Genomic DNA, 24,631 nt, shown 5'->3' with positions numbered 1-24,631 from the left:
CCTCCATGATCTGAGGAAAACAACAGGTAAGAGATTTTAATTTAAACCAAATTTAGCCACACCTAATTCCTCTTCTGTGCCTAGACAACTTCATATTGGTGGTTTAGATACCGTAAAGGAGTTTTATAACGTTCATGACTAAAAATTCAAGGTCAATGCACAGATAACCTAAAAATTACAGTTGAGTCTCCAGCCAGTGCTCTGAATCAATTTTATTTTCAAGAACTTTTACAAAGGGGCATATGTTTTATGTTGCCATCAGTCTCATCACCTTTTTGTAGTGTTCAACACCACAATGCCACGTAACTAAAGTAATTATCTTCCTTCATACAAATCTTTAGAGTCCAGGTAAGTCCTTTCATAATTATCTTTTCACTGACACTCTACCCTAGAGTTAGGCTAGGAAAGGGATTTTCACATTTATTTTCCGGAGAAAAAGCCTTTAAATCTAAGAAATACGAAGGTTATAAAACCTCTTAATCCAAGAACATCTAAGACCCACTAATGTTCTAAGACTTCCTGCAGCTGGCTCAAAATAAAACCAAGTGCATCCACTGACTCAACTCGATTTTCACGTAGATAACACCTGAGGAGCAACAGTGCCTTAATTGTGGTCCACTGTCTAGTTATCTAGTTTAAATCACCAAGAGCTTACTCTCTTAATACTGTGCTAAATTTAATCTACTTTCATCTGTTTTTTTTCCTTCCAGGAAAAGAATGAAATACAAAATGAAAATAATGATATCATTGATTTTACTGTATCTATGGGCCTTGCACACAAAGTATTATTTCAGGTAACTATAAAAATTTAATGAATGTTTTATTCTGATACTTGGAAAGGATCTGTTATGTCACAAGGTAAAAAGCCCATAAATAAATCGGCATCCAGATAGATCAGTCCAATAGTACCTGAACATATACAATATACCTAAATTCATCAACATAAACCTAGCCTTCAGCATCCAAATCCTTTGTTTGTAGTGGGCCCAAAGGCGCACTACATGTGTAAGCCCTCCTGTGTGAGGAAAAGCAATAAGAAGCTAAAATATTGTGGCAGTTTAATGTTTGTAATGTCAGAGAAAAATTTGGAAATAATTAAGATCTTTAAGAAAAAATCCTAATGTTGGTGACTTCAGGTATATATATTGTATTTACCTTACATAATTAGAGACAAATAGACTTATCAGTGATTAACTGCTCTAATGATATTAAGTAGGTTTCTCATTCATTTGTGTCTCAAAGAATTAGGTTGTAGATGTGTTCTTTTTAAAGGTACAGCATGTGAGGACCTACCTGTAATGATTTTCATCATGTTCATACTGTATCTCTATAACCACCATGTACTTGGCACATAGTAGATTTGGTAATATTAGGCAATAAAATAAATGGATTGATGTAGTCCTCCAGTCACCTTATATTCAGAAACACTGTTTATACATTTAAAAATAACATGTTTTTCTTTTGTCTTAAGCTCAAAGAAACTACGGATGATGATGTATAAGTGCTGGTAAGTTATTATTTACAAACATGCTACAACCTCTTCTTCAAAGATAAACCCTGTTGAAGGGCATGAGGATCTGTGAGTCCTTGGATCCTGCAGGCATGGTAAACCATGCAATTTTACAAACACATCTTGGAGATAAACTAAGAATACCAGAAGCCAAAGAAAGCATAGACTAGCAAAGTGTCGTCTGATGGGGAGTGGGAACTGGATACGGGAAACACATTTCCAGGAACCAGAACTTGGCCCCCAGTAACCTTGAGTTTTGAAAGCTCTAGGCAAACATACAGGAGTAAAAGCTTGCTAAATGACTCTCAAGAGATGTCACTAGCTGGGTGCAGTGGCCCACACCTTTAATCTCAGCAGCTCGGGAGGCTGAGGCAGGAAGATTGCAAGTTCTAAGCCAGCCTCAGCAAAAGGGAGATGCCAAGCAACTTAGTGAGACCCTGTCTCTAAATAAAATACAAAATAGGGCTGGGAATGTGGCTCAGTGGTCATGGCCCCTGAGTTCAATCCCTGATACCAAAGAGAGAGAGAGAGATGGGGGGGTGTCATTAACCACACACCACCTCTGCAATCATACCATCAAAATATGTGCAGAGAGAAAAACTTTCCCAAAGATTGTGCAAGATCCAATACTAGTATAAATTCTTCAAATTATTCATACAGTCATGGAACCCCACAGTAAAATGAAGATTAACTTTCCTTTTTGATATTTATTGTGTCCAAGGCCTTGTCTCTCTGATGATTCTGTGACTTACAAGAGCCCTATTAAGAGCATTACTAGATAACTAGGTAATCTGTGCCATGCATGAAAATAAGATATTAAGATATATGTTATATATATACATATATATATAAAACATACCTTCTTAATATGACATATATATACATATATATAAACTTATATATATATATATATATATATATCTCCACAACAAACAGAGAACAGTGACTAATGACCTGAAAACAGGCAAACCCCTAGGCAAAGATGGAAACATTAAAGGGAAGTCTGCATCATAGAACCTGGGAGAAGGAATAGATCTAAAATGTTTTCTGGCAAATGTATTTAATGCAATACCACCTACCAACAAGTCTCTGTTATTAATGTTAGTTCAAAATTCTATGGCCTTAACATACTAATATGCATCATCCAAAGGCAATGGTAGTGGGTGTTTGAGTAGAACTCCAGGTCTTAGTCACATCCTTGACATTGCAGTTACTCCTCTCTGTGCACCTAGGGATAGAGTCTCTTGATATATGACTCAGCTCCATAGCTGCCTGATCACTTCCTTAACTCATCCCAGGATCGGCTCTCCAGAGGGGCCCCAGCTCTGTAGCTAGGGTGCCATTAGAATGTATGGCAAAGAGGAAATAGAAGGAGTCAGGTGAAACTGCTTGTCTTTCCCTTCGTGTGTAACTCTGGGCAAGATAATAAAAGCTCTCTCTACCTCAATTCCTAATCTGGTAAAATGGGATAATAATAGTAATAATACCATCTCATATGGGCTGCTATGTGGGATAAATTAGATAATACTTAGGAAAGAATTCAACGGGTGTTAGGTATTAATCAAGGGGTTCTAATCTCATTTAGCAGATTAAGAAACACTTTCCTTAGGAAGGGCTATTTAAAATGGGATCTGAAGGCTATGTGGAAATTAGCTAATTAAAGTTGTAGTATGTTTAAGCAAATTATGATAAGGGTCTGGAAGGAGATATGGCTGAAATAGTGTAAAGACTGGGTCATGTCACACATTGTGGCCATGAACCATAAGACACAGAAAGCCAAAACCAAAAAGGAGGTACTTTGGAGAAATGATGACTTTAAAATTAAACATCTTCATTGTGTATTTGTTTGAAGAATCTGAGTACAGAGCTTTAGAACACGGTAAGATACACAAGTCTTTAGTTCATGGGTGAGGTTTTAGCTGTAGGTAAAAATCTGAAACCACAGCAAATTGCCAGAAGAGAGTGCCAGATGATTGGATAGAGGGATTAGGAGAAACCCTCTGAGAATAATTGCCAAATCCCAAATCAAGGCTCCTGACAATAAGATATTTAAGGCTAACCTTAGATGGAAAGTGGGGATATATTTCCATTGTTAAAGAAGGAAAACAGTTCAGTGCTATGGGTAAATTTGAAGATGACATGTCAGAAAGTTGAGGAAGCTTTAATCTGATGGTGTTTTCTCTGTGAATGAGATGAATGAGGATGAGAACTATGAAAACACAAAGACTTCTGGGCAGCAAAGAACAAAGTTAAAGTGAGGTTGGAAACCATGATTTTCCTATGCTACCACCATCAAAGTTCATCAGTGTTTTTTTTTTTTTTCCTACTTCACTCTTATTTTGCATTTTATTATAATACAGCCCATGATTTCATAGACACTCAATTACCTCCAGCTAGAGGATAGAGTATGACTCTTTACATTATTTTTCCTTTTAGGTCTCCTAAAAATAAAACAGAATTGCATCTATCTGATTGGTTTAATCCCAGGTAAGAATTCAAATCTTACACATGTGAGGTTAATCCATAAAAGTAATAGATAATAACAATACCACTACTGGCATTCCAGATTTTGGAGAGTGGATAGATCTCTGATTACAATATTCTAAAAAATAGGCAGTGGCCAACTCACTGGGGCTGGGTATTTGGACCCATGTTCTCCTTGAGTGACATTTTAAATTACATAAACTTAAAGGTGCGAGAACAGAGTCAGACCAAAAGTGTAAGCATGTGTTTGAAACCACATGATTGATTCTCCTGGTTTCACCAATGAGAGAAGCAGAGCCCAAGTGTGCAGGGCTCACTAAACTGGATTCAAGGGCTGCTCTAGGAAGAAATCGCCACTGTGGCAAAAAAAGATTACTGAGATAGGTCTTGCAGGAACAGGAAGCAGACAAGAAACCTGCAAAAAATAGGAAAGAGCAAGTTTCCTCTTCCTTCAGCCTTGTTGTTTTGTGTGGGCCTCTATTAGCAGAACCTAATGGTACCAGCTGGCAGAGGAGAAAAAGGATTTGCAGAGTCCTAGCCCCAGGAAAAGAAAGCAGAGTAGGGTATGGTGGGTTTAGTTATGAAAGACAACAGCTTAATAAATGCTACAGCATCCCATCAACAAGATCAGCAAGATAAATCCTATTAATTCAAGGTGAAGATTCATCACAGCAATGGACAAAGGAGAAACTATATAAGCATTTAAATAGATGCCAAATAGGCTAGTATCTGATAAAATTAAATTCCCACTGCATTTTTTTCTTGATTACATTAATACTGAACACCTTCTCATAAAGCTCCAGTTTGATCTCTCTTTCTCTCTCTGTTCCTACCAGATGACTAATGACTAATGATGCTGAACATCTTTTTATGTGCTTATTGGCCTCTTGTATACAAAAATGTCTCTGCCTATTTTTAAATTGGACTGTTTGTCTTTTTACTGTAAAAAGACAATAGAGTTGTAAGACTTTATATATTTTGGTTATTAGATTCATCAGATGTACAATTTGTAAGTACTCTCTCCCATACTATGAGCTGTCTTTTCCTTTCTTTATTGTGTTCTTTAATGAAAAGAGTTTTGCTTTTTTTTTTTTTTTTGGTTACCAGGGACTGAACTTAGGGGCACTCAACCACTGAGCCGCATACCCAGCCCTATTTTGTATTTTATTTAGAGACAGGGTCTCACTGAGTTGCTTAGTGCTTCACTTTTGCTGAGGCTGGCTTTGAACTCACAATCCTCCTGCCCCAGCCTCCAAAGCCCCTGGGATTACAGGCAGGCATGCACCACCACACCCAGCAAGTTTTGCTTTTTAATAAAGTCCAAATTTATTTGTTGTGTTGCTATTGCCTGTGTTTTGGTTTTCACATATAAAAATCCATTGCCAGATACAAGATGTATTTTCTAATTTCCCTTGTCATTTCTTCTTTGACCCATCGGTTGTTTAAGATTATAATGTTTAATTTCTACATACTGTAAATTTTCCAGATTTTCTGTCATTTATTTCTCATTTCATTCCATTGCTGATGAAGATACTTTGTGTGTTTCTAGTTGTTTTTTTTTAAGTTTATTGAGATTTGTGTTAATCCAGCATATAATTGAGCCTAGTTCTTTGTGTACTTGAGAAGAATGTATACTCTCTTGCTAGGTAAAGTGTTCTGTGCATATTTTGATTTTTTTCTGCCTGCTCAAATCTTCTGCTAAAACCCTATCATGAGTTTTTTATTTCAGTTATTTGACTTCTCAGCTCCATAATTTCTACTGGTTACTTTTAATAATCTCTCATTATTGATGTTTTCTATTTGCTAAGCCATCATTTTCCCAATTTCTTGGTCTATAGTTCCCTTTAATTCTTGAAGCATATATCAAATAGTTGATTTAGCATCTTTCTCTAGTACATATAATGTCTGGATTCCTTGGAGACAATTTCTGGAGTCAGACGCGCTACCGTTGCGCAACGAGGTCCTTGGAGACAATTTCTGTTATTTTTTTCCTTGTGAATGGGCCATATTTTCTTGTTTCTTTTAATGCTTCATAATTTTTGTTAATAAGTGAACATTTTGACTATTGTATTATGTTCTCTCTAGAAATTATTCTTTATGCTCCTCAGAGTTCTTTGGGTTATAGTTGTGTTTGGTTGTTTTCTAAACCAGTTTTGTTTTGGGTACCAGGGATAGAACCAAGGGGCATTCTGCCACTCTGAACCCCATCCCCAGCCCTATTTTGTATTTTATTTATAGACAGGGTCTCACTGAGTTGCTCAGCACAGTGCCATTTCTAAGGCTAGCTTTGAACCCGGGATCTTCCTGTCTCAGCCTCCCAAACCGCTGGTGTGCGTGGGCCTCCATGGCCAGCTCTAAACCAGTTTTAAAGCCTATATTCTTTTCATTTTTGGTCTCTGAAATCTCTGTTCCTTTAGCTTGTGGTCAGCCAATATCTAATAGAATTTCACTAAATACTTGGGAGTGGGGGATAGTGGAGATAAAGAGAGAAGGAAGAAAGATTAAGGGAGGGAGATGGAGGAGGAGGAAGAGAGGGGAAGAAAGGAAAGGGAGAGGAAGGGAGCAAGAAGGAGAAAAAGAAGAGAAAAAGGAGGGGAAGTAAGCAGAGGGAAGGGGAAAGGAGGGAAGGGAGTGAAAGGTGTGAGGGATGGAGAGGAAAATATGGCTCAGTCTACAGACTGCCCTGTTTGGGTACTCCTTCAATGCTTAGCCCAGCTGTTCTCAATTCTGCCTTAGTCTTAACTTCCTGCTTCACGGGGCCTCAATATCAACCAGAGGTGAAAACTTAAAGCATTTTCAGGTCTTTTCTGAGCATGTATCCTGCCCTTGGCATGTGCATGGATTTCTGAATTCCCTGTTATACACTGGAGACTATCAGAACCCTTACTGTCCAAAGTGACTCTCCTCAGGTGTTTCAGGGTTTCTAGTTTGCCACAACTATAACTTTTTTGCAGAGTGGCAGGATTTTTTTTGTTGTTGTTGTTCTAATTAGTTATACATGACAGCAGAATGCATTTCGACTTTGTTTTCAAGAAACACCCTTCCTTTAGCTACCTTTCCACTCTGAGAGAAGTCTGAGTTTGGTGTCAGTTCTTCAGAGAGCCCTTGGACAAGTCAGAAGAGACGCATCTCCTTGGGAACAGGTCCACTCTGCTCTCTTCAGAAGCAGATACCCACATTGCAGACACCATCTCCTGTCTTCAATACCACTGCCACACCGGGGAGGCAGTTGGGGATAGGCTAAATTAGAAGACCATGAAGGCTCCTTATTCCTACCTTTTACTTGGTTGCTCTAAACTTTTGACTATTCTCCACAGTTCTGATAAAGTTGATAACAACAGTATTACAGCAATATTAGCATTGGTAGCACTTCAGGGTGCAAAAACTAGGACAATCATTTTATAAAAACATGGCTTTTGAATATAATGTCAGAAAGCAAAACAAAACACTACTATGACCAGGATATCTTAGCTAGACATAAAATAAATCAATACTTTAGATTTTGGGTGGTCAGTTTAACTATGTTTCCAAAGACCTTGGAATCACAGTACAACTAATATACATGTGTTTTGGGAATGATCTTGCCATTTCTGATATGCTACTTCTTTAGTTTATCAAAACTGTTGCCAGGCGTGGTGGCACAAGCCTGTAATTCCAGCAACTCAGGATACAGAGAAAGGAGGATTGCAAGTTCAAAGCCAGCCTCAGCAAAAGGGAAGTGCTAAGCAACTCAGTGAGAGACTCTATCTCTAAATAAAATACAAAAATAGGACTGGGAATGTGGCTTAGTTGTGGAGTGCCCCTGAGTTCAATCCCCAGTACACCCCCCACAAAAGAAAAACTGTCAAGGCTTTGGGTTAGATGTAAAGAAATTCTGATCTCAGAACTTCCTTAATCAAGGCTAATCAAGGCTTATCAAGGCTTTATCTTCTGTTTTTTTTATTATATGTATCTTATTCAAAAATTCTCTTTCTTATAGACATAGACTGAATTTCACAGATAAGAACTTGAGTGTTACTGAATGGTCAGCTCCAGTTGTGTGGCATGGTACTTACAATGAGTCAGTCTTGGAAAATTATTATGCAAATCGTAAAATTACTGTGGGATTGACTGTATTTGCTGTGGGAAGGTAGGTAATGATTCAAATAACCTTTACATTCAGGGTTTTTGTTGCAGACAATGGGAGGTAATCTACTGAGCATTTTATAACTTCACTTAATAATTATTCTCTGTGGGCTGGGGATGTGGCTCAAGCGGTAGCACGATTGCCTGGCATGCGTGCGGCCCGGGTTCGATCCTCAGCACCACATGCAAAACAAAGATGTTGTATCCGCTGAGAACTAAAAAATAAATATTAAAATTCTCTCTCTCTCTCTCTCTCTCTTTCTCCTCTCTCTTAAAAAAAATAATTATTCTCTCTAGGCCAGTTCCTACTATAAGTCTAAATATCATCACCCAGTAGGTTCACTCAAAAGACATCCCAGGGCTGGGGATATAGCTTAGTTGGTAGAGTGCTTGCCTTGCACAAGGCCCCAGGTTCAATCCCCAGCACACACATACACACATAAAAAAGACATCCCAACCTTAGGTTTCTTTTCCATTATTGATTTTGCAATCTTCTCCCAATAGTAATTTAATTTTCTGAGACTTTTGCCAATCTTATTATTTTTTTTTGGTGGGGGGTACTGGGAATTGAACCTAGGAGTACTTAACCACTGAGCCACCTCTCTCTCTCTCTCTCTCTCTCTCTCTCTCTCTCTCTCTCTCTCTCTATATATATATATATATATATATATAATATAATATATATTATATTATATTATATTATATTATATTATATTATATTATATATCTAATATATATATTAGAGACAGGGTCTTACTGATTTGCTTAGGTCCTACTCAGTTGCTGAGGATGGATTTTAACTTGCAATCCTCCTGCCTCCCCCTCCTGAGCCTCTGGGATTACAAGCACATGCCACCACACCCAGCTCAATTTTTGTTTAATTTCTAAGCAAACAGAAAATCAAAACCACTAAAAAAATTACAATTACAATTGAATATTTCCATTTAAAGATGGAAGAATGCAGCCATTGCACTGATTTCCTATCTTTTGAACCCCTAGGAGAACAACAAATATGAATTAAAAAAAAGAGAAGCCTTTAGGATCAACAAAAGTAGGCAAATTATTCCAAATCAAACATGTAACTTTGAAGATTATTTGCTAAATGTAAAATCTGGACCAAATATAGGGAAAACATCAAATTAAATGTAAACATCTACAAACCTCATTGTGTGCACTGGCTACTTAAAATAGTATAGAGTCCTGAAAAAATACAATTGATGATTCCTTATCTACAATAATGAGATCTGGGGGCATTAAATAGACCACTATTATATTCACTTAGGTGTCCCCAATCCACATTGATGGTGCTGCTTAGAAGAGACAACCCTATTCATACCATTTATTTTTGACCAAGGTCCGTTTATTTTTCAATAATGTCATGATTTAGCAGTACCACTCTCTTTTCCTTTAAAGAGGAATGTATGCATTTTGTATTATAACAAACATGTAGTACAATCTACTCAACGAATACATATTCTTCTCAAGTGCACATGGAACACTGTCCAGTTAGATTATATTTAGACACAAAAGTTGTAAGACATTTTTAAAAACTAAAATTAACCCAAGTTTCTTCCATGACCACACTGGAATGAAATTAAAAATCAATTACGGAAGAAAATCTATAAAATTCACAAATATATGGAAACAACACACTCTTAAATAGCCAATGGATCAAAAAGGAAATCACAAAAAAACTGAATGAACAAAAATACAAGATATCAAAATTTATGAGATAAAATAAAAACAGTACAAGAGGCTATAAGTGCCTACATTAGAAAATAAAGATCTCATATTAATAAGATAACCTTCTACTTTGAGGAACTAGTTAAAAAAGAAAAGGGCAAACTAAGCCAGAAATTTTACATGTTACATTTTCCATTCACCAATTACAATGCAAAAAATAAATAAGGCCCTAAAACTCATCCAATAATTTAAAAACAAAAAGCAATTTCTGCTTAATTCCTTATCAATAGGATGTCAAAATCACTGTTTTATATACATTTGTTACAGCACTAAGTGCCTCTACTGCTAAATCATGACATTACTAAAAACTCCACTATCCTTGATCAAAATTTTAAAAATGAAATGTTAGAGATAAATGAAATAGAAAATTAAAAATAGAATAAATAAAACCAATAATTGGTTTTTTGAAAAAAATCATCAAAATTGACAAACCTTTGGAATAACCAAATTTAAGAGATAGTCTACTAAATACTTGATCAGGCAGGACTCTTCAAAACTGCAAGGGTCATGAATAATAAGGAGAGAAAGCGTCACAGATTGGAAGAGACTAGGAGATATAATGAGTAAATGCAATGTGTGTTCTAGATTGAATCATGGAAATGAAAAAGGCTATTAGGGATAAAAATGGTAAAAATCAAAATAAAATCTGTAGTTAATAATATATTACTACTCAAAATTTCCTAGTTTTGATCAATGTACAATCATTAATGATATTAATGTTAGGAGAAGCTAGATAGTGTATATGGGAGCTGTCAATCATATATTTGCAACTTTTATGTACATTTAATATCATTCCAAAGTTGAAAGTTTTGTTTACTAGAAAAAATTTAAATTTTCTCTACATTACCTCATATACAAAAATCAATTCAGATGGATAATAGACAAATGCAAAAGGTAAAACAATAAAGCTACTACAAGAAAATGTAGAACATTCTCATTACCTTAAGTAGGAGGCAAAGCTTTCTAAAATAAGGCACAAAAAATCTAACCAAAACACACACACACACACACACACACACACACACACATACACACACACACACAGATAAGCTGGACTTTTTTGGTTGGATTCACATACTAGCATCCAGCCCAGTCAAATGTTTTAAGTGATATTTTTCATAGTTTGCCTAATAATTTTAGATGTGTTGAACTAGAAACTTTCCTCCCAACCTGTAGTCTGCTATATTTTTAAAAATCTAGATCAATATCCAGAACTTATTTCTAAGGATTATATAACCTTTATTTGAAATTGAGCCACCTTTCCTCTTTTGAATTAAACTAAGAAATTTTATTTACTCTGAAATCTTTTATTGACTTGCAAGACTGAAAAAGAAATTTTGTTTTCCATCCCCGCTATTTTAGCACCATAGAAAGAGCCATAATACAAACTAAGAAAAACAATGTGGAGTGTTTTTCTTTGCACTGCTGACTATACCATCTCAGATCTTGTATGCATAACTATTCATAACACAAGCTGTGGACAGCAACAACTCCTCTTGCAGAGACCCAAGACCTTTCCTGCCTGCAACTCCCCAAACGAGTTTCATCGCTCTTATAACCCTGAAAATTCTGGCTCTTGTTTGTTTTTTTTTTGTTGTTGTTATTTTGCAGGGGGTCTGATCTAAGTTTCATTTCTCTTATGAGGAATGTCTATTGTATGATCTGTAAAACTCCAACAGCAAAAGAACACGTGGATAATTTCCCTTTCTTCTATGCTATTCAAAAAGCATATCTAATTCTGGTTGCTTAGTAGCATGGCTGGATAAGTTACAGTTCATGTATTTTGATTATATGTGTTCCACTAAAATATAAGAAGACAAACTTCACTTCTTATTTACTTCACAGATACCTTCAGTTCTATTTGCACAGTTTTTTGTCATCTGATAAGTTTTTCATGGTCGACCAGAAAGTCATCTTTTATGTCATGGTAGATAATTTTTCCACTATTCGTTGGATGCCTCTGAGCCGCCTCCACACATTCAAAATCTTTAAAATTAAACGAGAAGAGAGATGGCAAGATATCAGTATGATGCGCATGAAGATCATCAGTGAACATATTGTGGATCACATCCAGAATGAAGTTGACTTCCTTTTCTGCATGGATGTAGATCAAATCTTCAGAGGAAAATATGGTTTGGAGACTCTGGGAGAGTCAGTAGCTCAGTTACATACTTACTGGTATAAGGCAAATTCTACAGTGTTGCCTTATGAGAGAAGTCAGTTATCAGAAGCTTATATACCTATGGGTGAGGGAGATTTTTATTACCATGCTGCTGTTTTTGGTGGTACTCCCATTCAGGTTCTCAATATTGCCAGGGAATGCTCCAAAGGAATCATGAATGACAAGAAAAATAACATTGAAGCAGTGTGGCATGATGAAAGCCACTTAAACAAATATTTCTTTCTCCATAAACCCACTAAAATCTTATCACCAGAATACTGCTGGGATTTATATCAAAAAAGTACTCCTGATATTAAAAACATTAAACTCTCTTGGGATATTAAGAATTATGAACTTCTTAGAGTGAATGATTAATTTTATAGCCCTTCCTTCATGTTTCTGAATTTAGGGCATCATTTTGTCTTATTGCTTAGAAAATTAGCACTGGATGAATTTTAGCACTAAAAGTTCAACTACCGAAAAGGTAGGCCCACCAACACAACAAACATGCTTTTCCTCACATTCATTTTGAGTCACATAACATGGAACATAGTCATTGTAGAATGAGTTTATTGAAATCAGATGGAGATGTAGTAGTTTCAAACCTTGTATGAATGTTGAAGAAATATTATTTGTTAGATCACACAAGAACAGAATATAAAATAAAACCTGAAACATTTCAATTGATCCAAGAAGATGTAAATTTCTCATATTGCTTAAGAAAAGGGGTTGTTTAGTGGTATGGGGAAAGGAAGATTCTTGCAACTATGCTAATACGACCAGTAGGTAAAACCTTGAAGACATTAAAGCAGCTATTAGATGGGCAGATAGTTACTTAAGAAAATTTGAGTCAGTCAAAAAAATACATATATATTGTTTTACAAACAAATGAAAATAAAATTTATAGAGAGAAAAACTAAAATATGCTATTTACTTTCCTTTTGAAAACCTATCCTTCCATCTTTTGCACAAATGAACAAGCACTTTCTTCCCCAAAGGTGGAACACCAAATACTATCTGACATGGTCCCACACCATATCAGATGTCTAGGATTCCCAGATGATGGAGGATCCCAGCTGTTGGCATGTTGGATATTTAGCAGAGGAGATAGCAAGGCCATTGTTCATGAAAAGAAAACTACCTTACTGAGCCCAGGAACAGGCTCCATCCCTGCCACCAAGGCCACTTTGTACGTAGACCCATTGATGAAGCACTGTGGTATCTACAGAAAGAGGCTGGCTGATCTTGCAGAATTGATTATCTCATTTACTTGATTACTGAGGATTTCCTCTACTGATATTGCTCTTTGGAGAACATTTTCATGGGACACATAAATCATCGCTGTGTGTGCCTATTTCCTAAGTCCATAAAGGACTTCATATTTTTTCACCAATTTTCCAATCTGTCCAAGTTCAATCTCATATAAACTTATAATTCAATGGATTGCAGATGCATACATTCACACTTTTAGTTTGTTCGATCAGAGAGCATTGAATTATTAATGGGTAGGGGAAGAAATAGTTCAAGTACCCATGGATCAAGCATCGGTTCTCTACCTGGCCCATGCAAAGAGGTACAGATCTTGCTGTGTATATTGAACCTTTCATAGAGCCTTCTCTTCAAAATGTGCAGGGTTACCAGGTGCTCAATATATAGGTCAGAGTGGCACACCCAAATACAGTAGATGTTGCCTCCAATATCCAGAGCACTATGCCTCTGAATTTAGTCAAAAGGGGTGCAAGGTACAGGATCTTGTCTAGAGCAGATATGCATACCTGCTACTCAGAAATGTCACTGATGTGTCAGGCTCCTACGTTTTTATGGGCTATATTTGTATTAGCATGACATCTGGGATTCTTGCTATTTTCTACTTAAATGATCCAATTAGCTTGATGTCAACAATCATATCCTGTGAAATGTCTAGATGAGTTCAGTTCTGAGGTTTAAGGTGAAAGCAAACTGATTTTGATAGTCTTTACTAATTGATATAGGAAAACCACATTTATCTGAATACCAACTGCCAGTTGATTTGCTCCAACAAAGATGCTCCTGGAAAAGTAGCTGTCATTGGAGTCACCACTTAATTAACTTTACAGGGATTCACAGGAATTTTCCAAATCCATCTGGCTTCTATATGGCCAAGCAAGTAAGTTAAACAAGGATGTGATAGGAATTAACAGCCTGTTAATTTTCAAGTCTTTAAATGGCAACACTAATCTTTACAAGTGTTAATACTTTTTTTTAAGAGAGAGATAATTTTTTTAATATTTATTTTTCAGTTTTCGTTGGACACAATATCTTTATTTTATTTTATTTTTTATGTGGTGCTGAGGACTGAATCCAGCGTCCCGCACATGCCAGGCGAGCGCGCTACCGCTTGAGCCACATCCCCAGCCCAATACTTTTTATTTATTATCTTAGTAGGAGAGATTTTCCACTGGTTTTCATTTGACTCTTAGCATTTTAGCCCTTACTCCTTGGGACAGACACTATTGCAAATATTCTACAAGTTGCTAGGTATAATATTCCAATCATAAATTCAGCAGTAGATTTTACTTTTATAAATTCTGGGACTTCTCTAAAATAAATTCAGGGCAAATTTTTATTTATCCTCCACTCTCCCTAAGTCTCAATTCTGTTCAGTAGACCACAGTGGCATTTTCAGACTCTAGAAATAATGCTTCAACTCAGAACTAGCATCCATTCTTTATTTTCCTCCAAGTACACAGTCATTCTAGTAAGTGACTTGATGTCCTCCCTCAAGTTTAATAAGCAGAAAAATTCTTAGACCCTGTCACAGTTAACTAAGATAACATTAAATGCAGCATCTCAACTCCCCTTTAATCAAAGGACTCATGGTCTGTAAACTGACTTAGTTATAGGAATGTATCAAGAGACCATTTATTATTATTATTATCATCATCATCATCATCATCATCATCATCATCACTCAGTTCTGGGGATTGAACCCAGGGGTGTGCTCTACCACTGAGCTACATTCTCAGCCCTTTTTATTTTTAATTTTGAGGCAGGGTCTCTCTGAGTTGCCGAGGCTAATGTCAAACTTGCAATCCTCCTGCCTCAGCCTCCCCCATAACTATTTGTCATGACAACTCAAGTTAGATTTCCATCTCCAGGCCTAGAGTTTGTTCATTAATATAGTACCCATTGTTCTTATTGAAATTGAAGGCTCATTTCAGAATTTCCCCACACTGATTCATTTCTCAATGACTTAGTGAAGGAAAATGTCCTCAAAGCCTCACCCTCACTGGGGAGCACAGGGTGAAGGGAAATGGATTGAACATAATAAATTCATTCCAACATTCCTGCCTCCCTAAACCTTTGGATTTCTTCTACATTATGCCAGTGAAATTATGACATCTAAACTTCATTAATTGTAGGCTACCACTGAATTCAAATCTTAGTTTAATAATCAAGAAAATTCTTAGACCTTGTCACAGTTAACTAAGATAACATTAAGTCCAGAATCTCAAGTAAGTATACTTGTTTCAATAACTGAGTCCAATTTTATATTCCATTCATGTTGGTATAATATCCTTATAATCCATCCTCTTATGGGTTTACATACTAATACACATTAGCAAGAGCTTGAAATTCTTTTATGGTAGTAGCTGTCTCCTAGAGATCAAACCTTAACATGTATTTGACTCCAGATATTTGGTCTACAGGTAATGAGAACAAAAGCCCCTTGGAGATCCAATTATTTTGGATAGGAATAACAAAGCATTTTTAAGCAGGAAAAGTCTTGTCTCCTCAGAAATATATTTCCACTGACAAGGGACACTCCAGATTCATCTGACTCCACCCAAGTGTTCTCATCCCACTTGTAGTCCAAGTCTTTCCAAGTTCTCTAATTTTAACACAAGATACTTTGAGAAGTTCTGATTAACCACATTACACAATTATATTTTTGGCCTTATTCTCAGTTGTATATGCTTTACACACACACACACACACACACACACACACACAATGGCCCCCAAAATTCATCTGGCTCTGTGTCTATGACTCGAGTTTAAATCTCTATGGATTTCTTAATTCATTTCCAAAACTCCTTTTGCACAATCAGATGCGGCATTCCTTCCCACACATCTTGTACTCAGTATAACCACAACGTGGTGCTACAATACAGCAGCAATTTAGTTCTCAGTCTTCCCTTCAACTGATTCTTCTTCCCAAGTTTCTAGAGATGATAAGGTAATCTAAATAACTGTGATGCCACTATATGCCCAAGGTTTGTAGCAACCCTGTTCTACTTGTAAAAAGGTTTTATGTTAGTCCAACTCAAATGGGTGAGCAACCCAATCCTAAAATCTCATTCTGAAAATCTGATTCTAAGGGTCTTTGGTAAATAGTTGCAAAAATACCATTATTTCCTCTCTGTATCCATAGCCATAAGAGAAAGGGGAATGGATTGAACATAATAAATTCATTACAACATTCTGCATTGCCCCCAGTTAACAGTCAGACATGTGAATACAGGCCAGAAAGCCCCAAGAAACCAACAGATGATTGTAGTTCCATGAGTGCTCCCTAGATGAGATTAAATGAGCCTGGTTCAGATCAACAGAAGCACACAAATGGCCAGACTCATGAAAAAAAATAAAGCATTGTTGCTTCAACCCATTAAGGTTTGGGGTTGTTCGTTTTACAGTAAAAGCTGATTACCAGACCACTTCTGATACTAGAAATTATATCAAGAAGGATGAATCAGAAAATCTGGGTATTTCAAATGAGATATTTTAGTGTCAGAATTGGTTATACAGATGATGAAACTGCTAAGTAATTAAATGGAACAACAAAGAAACTGAGAAGGTATGACAGTCTTAGTGCCAGAAGGACACAGAAAAGCCAAAAGCCAGGATCATCAGTAACTGCAAGGAGTGGAAAGAGAAAGAGGAGATTTCTGCTCATTTCAGCTTCCACACTGAAAAGAAGAATACTGCTGCTTCTCAGATTCAGAGTTATCCCTAAAAGAAAGATGCTCAGATTCTGGGCAACTAAAACATAAAAATGTACATTATGTAGTATGAATGTTTTATGTTTAAGAATTTTATACAGTATGAGCTCTTTTGTGTGCGTGACTTCTTTCACTGTATAATTATTTTAAGGTTCATTTATGCTGTGGTGTATATCAATACTTCACTCTTTATTATTCAATACTATTCTAATGAATGGATATGCTACAGTTTATTTAATCATTCATCTTTTTTTGTCTTGGTGTCAGGAGTAGGATAATCATTCATCTATTGAAGGCTATTTCCAGTTTTTGGCTATTACTAATAAAACTACTATGAACAATCACATATGGCTCTTTTTATAGACATATACTTCCATTTATCTGAATAAATACCTAAGAGTAAAACTGCCAGATTGTATAAGTGTGTTCTTAGCTTGTTAAGAAACTGCAAACTCTTCTCCAAAGCACCTGTATCATATTATATTCCCACCAACAGCATATGAGAGATCCAGTCTCTATATTCTTACCAGCACTTAGTTTTCTTAATTTTAGCTATTCCCATAGGAGTGCAGTAATTTGATATTCTGGTTTTAATTTGCATTTGCCTGAAGACTAACAACATTGACCATCTTCTCATGTATACATTGGCCTTCTACATCCTTAGATTCAACCAACTGTGGATCAAAAATATTTTTTAAAAAATTATACCTGTACTGTACATGTACAGAATTTTTCTTGTCAATATTCCCTAAACAATATAGTATAACAATTACTTACACATTGCATTGGGCATTATAAGTAATCCAGAGATGATTGACAGTATACTGGAGAGTGTATGTTAGCTTATACCCCAATACTACACCATTTTATATAAGCAAATTGAACATCACAGACTTTGGCATTTGTAGGTCCTGGGACCAACCCCTCATAAATACTAAGGAGTGACTACACTTATTTGTGTGTGTGTGTGTGTATGTGTTTCTGGTGATGTGGTTATTTAAATCTTTTGTCTATTTTTTTAAAAAACTATTTCTCCTAATATGAAGCTTTCTTTATTGTTTTTTTTCTGTTTTATTTTTTAAAATATTTATTTATTTATTCTAATTAGGTATATATGACAGCAGAATGCATTTTGGTTCACTATACACAATTGCAGCACAACTTTTCATTTCTCTGGTTGTACACGATGCAGTGTCGCAACATATGTGCAGTCATGCATGTACCTAAGGTAATGATGTCCATCTCATTCCACCATCTTTCCTGCCCCATGTCTCCTCCCCTCCCCTCAGTCCAATCAAAGTTCCTCCATTTTGGAGATTCCTTGGAAAATTTGGAACGGAACCACAATTTGACCCAGCTATCCCACTCCTCAGTGTATACCCAAAGGACTTAAAATCAGCATACTATTGTAATGTAGCCACATCAATGTTTATAGCAGCTCAATTCACAACAGCTAAACTGTGGAATCAACCTAGATGCCCTTCAATAGATGAATAGATAAAGAAACTGTAGTATATATACACAATGGAATATTACTCAGCATTAAAAGAGAATAAAATTATGGCATTTGCAGGTAAATGAATGGAGTTGGAGAATATCATGCTTAACAAACCATTCCCCCTAAACCAAAGGCCAAATGTTCTCTTTGATAAGTGAATATTGATCCATAACTGGTGGGGGAGTGGGGAAAATGGAGGAACTATGTTTTCTTAATATTTAATGACTTTAGAGTTTACATTTAGGTCAATGATACATTTAGAATTAATTTTTGTGTATGATGACATACTGACTTTTTGGTTTTATTTTTGCTTATGGATATTCAATTATTCCAGAGCCACTTTAAAAGACTATTCTTTCTCTAATAAATTGTCTTTTTTATGTTTCAAAAGTAAGTTGTTTATATATATGTGGGTCTATATATGGACTCTATTCTGTTCCAATAACCTCTTTGTTTATCTTAAAAACCATATGGTCTTTTGTTGTTGTTCTTCTTCTTTTTAGATATACATGACATTAGAGTGTATTTTAGCATAATATACATACATGGAATATAACTTATTCTAATTAGGATTCTATTCTTGTGGTTGAACATGATGCAGAGTTACCCTGGTAGTGTATTCAAATACAAGGATAGGAAAGTTACGTCCAATTAATCTACTGTCCTTCCTACTGCCTCCCCCCTCCATTCCCTTCATTCCCCTTGTCTAATCCAATGGACTTCTATTCCACCCTTTCCCACCCTCCCTTGTTGTGGTATAGCATCCATGTATTAGAGAGGACATTTGGCTTTTAGTTGTTTGAAACTGTCTTATTTCATTTAGCATGATATTCTCCAGTTACATCTACTTATTGGCAAATGTCTTAATTTCATTCTTATTTATGGCTGAGTAATATTCCATTGTGTGTATATACCACATTTTCTTTATACATTCATCTGTTGAAGAACACCTAGGTTGATTCCATAGGTTGGCTATTGTGAATTAAGCTGATGTGGCTACATCATGGATTTAATGCGATTCTTATTAAAATTCCAATGATGTTCTTCATAGAAATAGAAAAAGCAGTCATAAAATTCATTTGGAAAAATAAGAGGCCCAGAATAACCAAAGCAATCCTTAGCAAGGAAAGTGAAGCAGGAGGCATCACAATACCAGACCTTAAATTATACTACAGAGCTATAGTAACAAAAAAGGCATGGTATTGGCACAAAAACAGATATGAAGACCAATGGAACAGAATAGAAGACACAGAGACATACCCACATAAACACAGTTATCCCATGTTGTCTTGATTACTATGTCTTCAAATCTAAAATTATGTCAAAATTAAAATAACTTTTAAAATGTAAACGAAGATTGAATAGAAAATTAACAAGTTATGAGCAGTTTAGAGAATATAATGGCTTTAAACAAGTGAGAAGATGCCCAATAATAGTAATAATAGGATAAATCAATACACTGATGTTGAAAGCTCATTATACAACCTCTATAGAAAGCAGTGTAATGATATTTACTTAAATTTTAAATGAGTTTAAGTTTTTCTTTAAATATGTATTCTTAGTTGTAGGTGGACACAATACCTTTATTTTATTTTTATGTGGTGCTGAGGATCAAACCCAGTGCCTCATGTATGCCAGGCAAACGCTCTACCACTGAGCCACGACCCCAGCCCTAAATGAGTTTAAGTTATGGCCCAGAAATTTCATTTCTAGGAATTTATCTTGCAACATAAATACGAGGAACTTGTCCTTCACTATTTGTTCAACGAGTGCTTATAATGTTCAAGCACTTCACTGTGGAATTTCTTATAAGAGCAAAAATAGTAAACAATCTAAATGTCTAGCAATATGGAAAACATCTTAAATAAATGATACATTCATGTAACTAAAAACACTTCACCCACAGAAAAAGAATGAGCCACATTTGTATGAAGTATAATGGAATGATCTTCAAAATATTTTGTTGAGTGAGAAATTGAAAATACTAAGAATATATTTAGTATGCTGTCATTTGCATTAAAAGGGAACTATATAAAAATATACATGTCTCTATTGGCATAGAATAATTATAGAATAAATCCCAAGAAATTGTGAAGAGTGGTCAATACTGGGGATGGGGCAACAAGAGGAGTCAGGTGCTGGGGTAGAAGATGACTCAATGTATACTATAACACTCTTTTTTTTTTCTTTAAGAATCTTTTATTGTGTGCACACACATGCACATCTTTTTAAATAAGAAAAACAATTTATTTTTATTTTTTTAAAATATTTATTTAGTTGTAGATGAACACACAGTATCTTTATTTATTTTTATGTGGTGCTGAGGATCGAATCCAGTGCTTCACACATGCCAGGCAAGCACTTAACCACTGAACTACAGCCCAGCCCAACAAATTTAGTTTTAAATGGGAAGGGAAAACAATGGTGCATATTAAGTTAAGCATGACTATGTCAGAATAGTGTGATTAAAAGTGATCATTTTTCCTTTGTGTTTTTATGTACTTGTATTTTATAACAGGAAAATGTATTATTTCTATAATCATAAAATAAATACTTTTAAAACACTCAAAGAAAAAATTTGGTCTGCCTAGAATAACTAGACAACATCTAAAAGAGGATAAAAAAGAAAGCCTGCTGCACTTTATCCCTGTCAAACACACACATATACATATAACACACCATTTGAGTAAAGATCAGTCACAAAGCTAAGGAAGTACAACAAAGGTAACTAAAGGTAGAACATTTTAAAATCCTTTAAGTTTTCAAATGAGACAAAGTTCTATTGTTTTTGTAGCAATGACAGCAACTTGCCACCAGATGACTCATTATGACAGTGCCTTTCTAACACTTTCATCATCAAAAGAATCTGGTGACATCACCAGTAATAGAAGACTCAAACAGCACGAGAGAATGGTATTGAATTCAATTTTCTGTTCTTTTATACACTTAAAAATATAATGCCTGGGAAACAATCTATCCTAGTACTTCTCTTTAGATCATCAAGACTGAAGGTAAAGTAGCTCTTAGGAAGTAACTATGTAAAATTTGGGGTAATTATGGCAAAATCATAGGTAGCGCTCATCCCCAAATCTTGGCCTTAAAAGCACACTGTATAGAATAATATGTAACTCATCAACATCACTGGACTTAAAAAAAAAGGTCACTGAGGTCATAATGACAGAAAATAATCTGGCTAGATGGGCCACAGTCTTGATATAGTGTTTCAAATGATCTTTAGTGTCATTGCTGAGACACTAAAGTTATACCCAAATGAAGCCTGCCCAATGTGATATTAGCTATAGAAATATAAAGCACATTTGTCACTTTAAGAATTCTGGAGCTATACTGAAAAATGGTAAGAAGAAACAGATTAAATTGCTTTTAATATTTTACTCACTATATCCGAAATTTTATTTCAGCAAGTAGTCAATATAAAAACTTATGAGACATCTTAAATTCTTTTTCTCCTACTAAATCTTCTTATAAGGATATACCAGCCATATCTGACTAATGGCCATTGTATTATAAAGTACAGATTTAAAACATCTGCTCATTAAATGTATTCAAAAATTAAATATCAGAAGCCTCTATTTTACTCCAATACATAATATGAAGGCAAAACCTACTGTTGGCAGATGCCTACCAAAAACCATCTTATGCTTGTAGACATCTAATACCTCCAGTATAAACAAGCTCAATGCAGTGGCTGGAGCCAAAGATTCCACTTTAGAGCTTAATACTTTTAATTTACACTTTTAATTACTGTTTACAAGGATATACTTGGATGAGAGCTCAAATATTTTTAGGTTACTACTCTTATAGTCTTTGAATAAATTATTGGTCTTTTTATCTTTTATTAAGAAAACATATAAAATCAATTTTGGGACAGTATAGATCCCAGGGCATGTCTATCAGGTGACAATGGCCAGCATCTCATTAAGGGGTTCTTCTTCCTGCCCAGGATAATCCAAGCTACCATAAAATTTACAATCTCAAATAATTTGTAAATAACAAAGCACAAATACTCAGAAATATATTTACAGAAAGCAAAGCCCCTGACAGATCTAGTCCATATGGATTCTGGAACTAGGCAAAGGGAAAATGGCTATGGTGGTTTATTTAAGGGGTACATCAAAGGCAGGGATAAGGTTTCAAGGGAGGAGTCTTGCTCCTGATGTCTTATAGTCAGCAGGTTGATTGACATCTTGGAAGATCACACCCATCTCAGGTGCAGTGTGGGCCACAGTAGAGTGGGATAGAGATTCTCATTGTCCCTGGGCAATTGGCCAGAGGAAATGTCCACTGGTCATTCCCAGATACCAGATGTGTCTATCCATGAGGCTTCCATGCACAGTGACCCACATGCAATCATGGACGGCTTCTGACACATGTCTTCATAATTACCTTTTTATTCTCAAAACAGCACAAGTTAAATAGGAGGGTTTTATTGAACGTCCCTTATGCAATCAGGGTGAACTTTGATAAAGGAATGCAAAGGAAGCTCCATAGACACTTCATCCCTAATCCAAAAATCATCAGTTGACATCCTAAAAAATTTTTCAGGCATTTCAAGGAGAAGAGGTGGTTTCCCTTACTTAAGTATGCGTTCTTCCTGAGGCTGAGTTAGCTAGAATCAGACACTGAGATTGGTGGCCAAATTTCCATACATTAATATGTTAGAAGGGGGTGAAGAAGCAGTTTTACTTTCCAAAAAAAATTTTCTCTTCCTTTTCTAGAAAAGAATTAATTCAAAAAAAAAATACTGCTATTGATTTTATTTGCTTTATTGTTGACATGGATTGAGCATCAGTTCAGGTAAATATAAAATATTGATGAATCTTTATCTTTAATGATTGATAGAACTGATCTAAAATAATGAGCTTTAGTCAAAAAATAAATTAATCAGAATTATCTCTTATTTGAGGAAACAATGCATTAATTATTTTCATATTTTTAACACTGAATACATATTTATTGACCCCCTTCTTGGTGCTAGGACCTGTTCTAGGTGGTGGAAAACAGCAATGACCCAAAGTAACTTCTCTTACGGAGCTTTACAATCTATGTGGAGAAGGAAAATAAGCAAAGAAGTATATAATATAATGTCATGGGTATTATATTTTATATAATAATTCTAGGCAGAAAGAAATAAGGCAAGGAAAGAGGATAGTTTCAGACTGCTGTTTGGGGAAATTTTAAACTTAAATGTTCCATCCAATATGAACAGAACTAAAAGCAACTTGCTATAGAAACCTGGCTATACCAGAGAAAAAAATTTGTTAACCTACTAAAATTCTCTCATAGAAAAATTAAAATTCAAATTCTGACCTCCTCCATGTTGTCCTTTTATGATCTTTTTCATAAGTAATGCAATATTACTGAATGCTGTTTTGAATCATTTTGTAAGAGCTATGTAAGAGCTAATGACTTTTTAAATAAACCCTATTTCTTTGATATTATATTCTACACATTATTTACCCTCCAAGGGTATTGTACCTTAATGAAAACAAGCTGCTGGCCAGTTATATAATATTAATGTCGCCTTTTTGAAGATAATAAAGGACTTAGTAAAATAGAAATAACAGATCATCAGCTTATTGCAGGCCTGGATTTGTCACGTACTCCATAACTGAAGCATTATGCTTAACATATAAAAAGTGTTTAGCTTGTTATGGCTAACAAAAGAGTGGGTGGATGAAATTGAAATCTAGATATTGTAATGTTATTCCAGTAATAATAGGCATTTGTTTAAATTTAAAACTATTTTTTTTCCGTTTATCTAAAGAATAAAGAATCACTTACAGAAGATGTATATCTGCTGGTAAGAATCTGTCCTATAAATACTCTACCAACTATTGAGGGCAAATTGGTTGCAATTAGATGAGTTCTAATAGTGATGGTGGATAAAACAGAAAACTAGATTGAATTCCATAGAAGCAACCACTGATAAATTTCTTGGATAGCAGTTCAGAAATAGTCTATGCTCATGAGCATACTTGTATCTACGAGTTTATATAAACTTGTGTATGTAAACACCTCCAAATTTTGCTCACTTAACACCCTCCACTTACACTAGACAAGTTTTTGACATTTGCTGTAGTTCAGATGTCTCTATCCAGTAAGTATAAC

At 35.4% G+C, this 24,631-nt stretch overlaps 1 protein-coding gene and 1 long non-coding RNA gene across 4 annotated transcripts in view; one reads left to right on the top strand and one right to left on the bottom strand.

Annotated features, from left to right (window-relative positions):
- Positions 1-24,631, bottom strand: part of LOC114100301 (uncharacterized) — a 111,413-nt gene that overhangs the window by 35,440 nt on the left and 51,342 nt on the right. The gene's annotated exons all lie outside the window — the stretch shown is intronic.
- Positions 712-12,398, top strand: LOC114093032 (N-acetyllactosaminide alpha-1,3-galactosyltransferase-like). The gene is made up of 5 exons (XM_027935734.1): positions 712-794; positions 1,472-1,507; positions 3,947-3,997; positions 7,980-8,123; positions 11,708-12,398. Exons 1-5 carry the CDS (start codon positions 718-720, stop codon positions 12,396-12,398), a joined length of 999 nt encoding a protein of 332 aa, XP_027791535.1. The 5' UTR covers positions 712-717.

This window comes from Marmota flaviventris, chromosome 13 (genome assembly GCF_047511675.1).
Source record: "Marmota flaviventris isolate mMarFla1 chromosome 13, mMarFla1.hap1, whole genome shotgun sequence".
NCBI lineage: Eukaryota > Metazoa > Chordata > Mammalia > Rodentia > Sciuridae > Marmota > Marmota flaviventris.
Note: the sequence above shows the minus strand (reverse complement) of the source record. Positions and strands in the feature narration are given on the sequence as shown.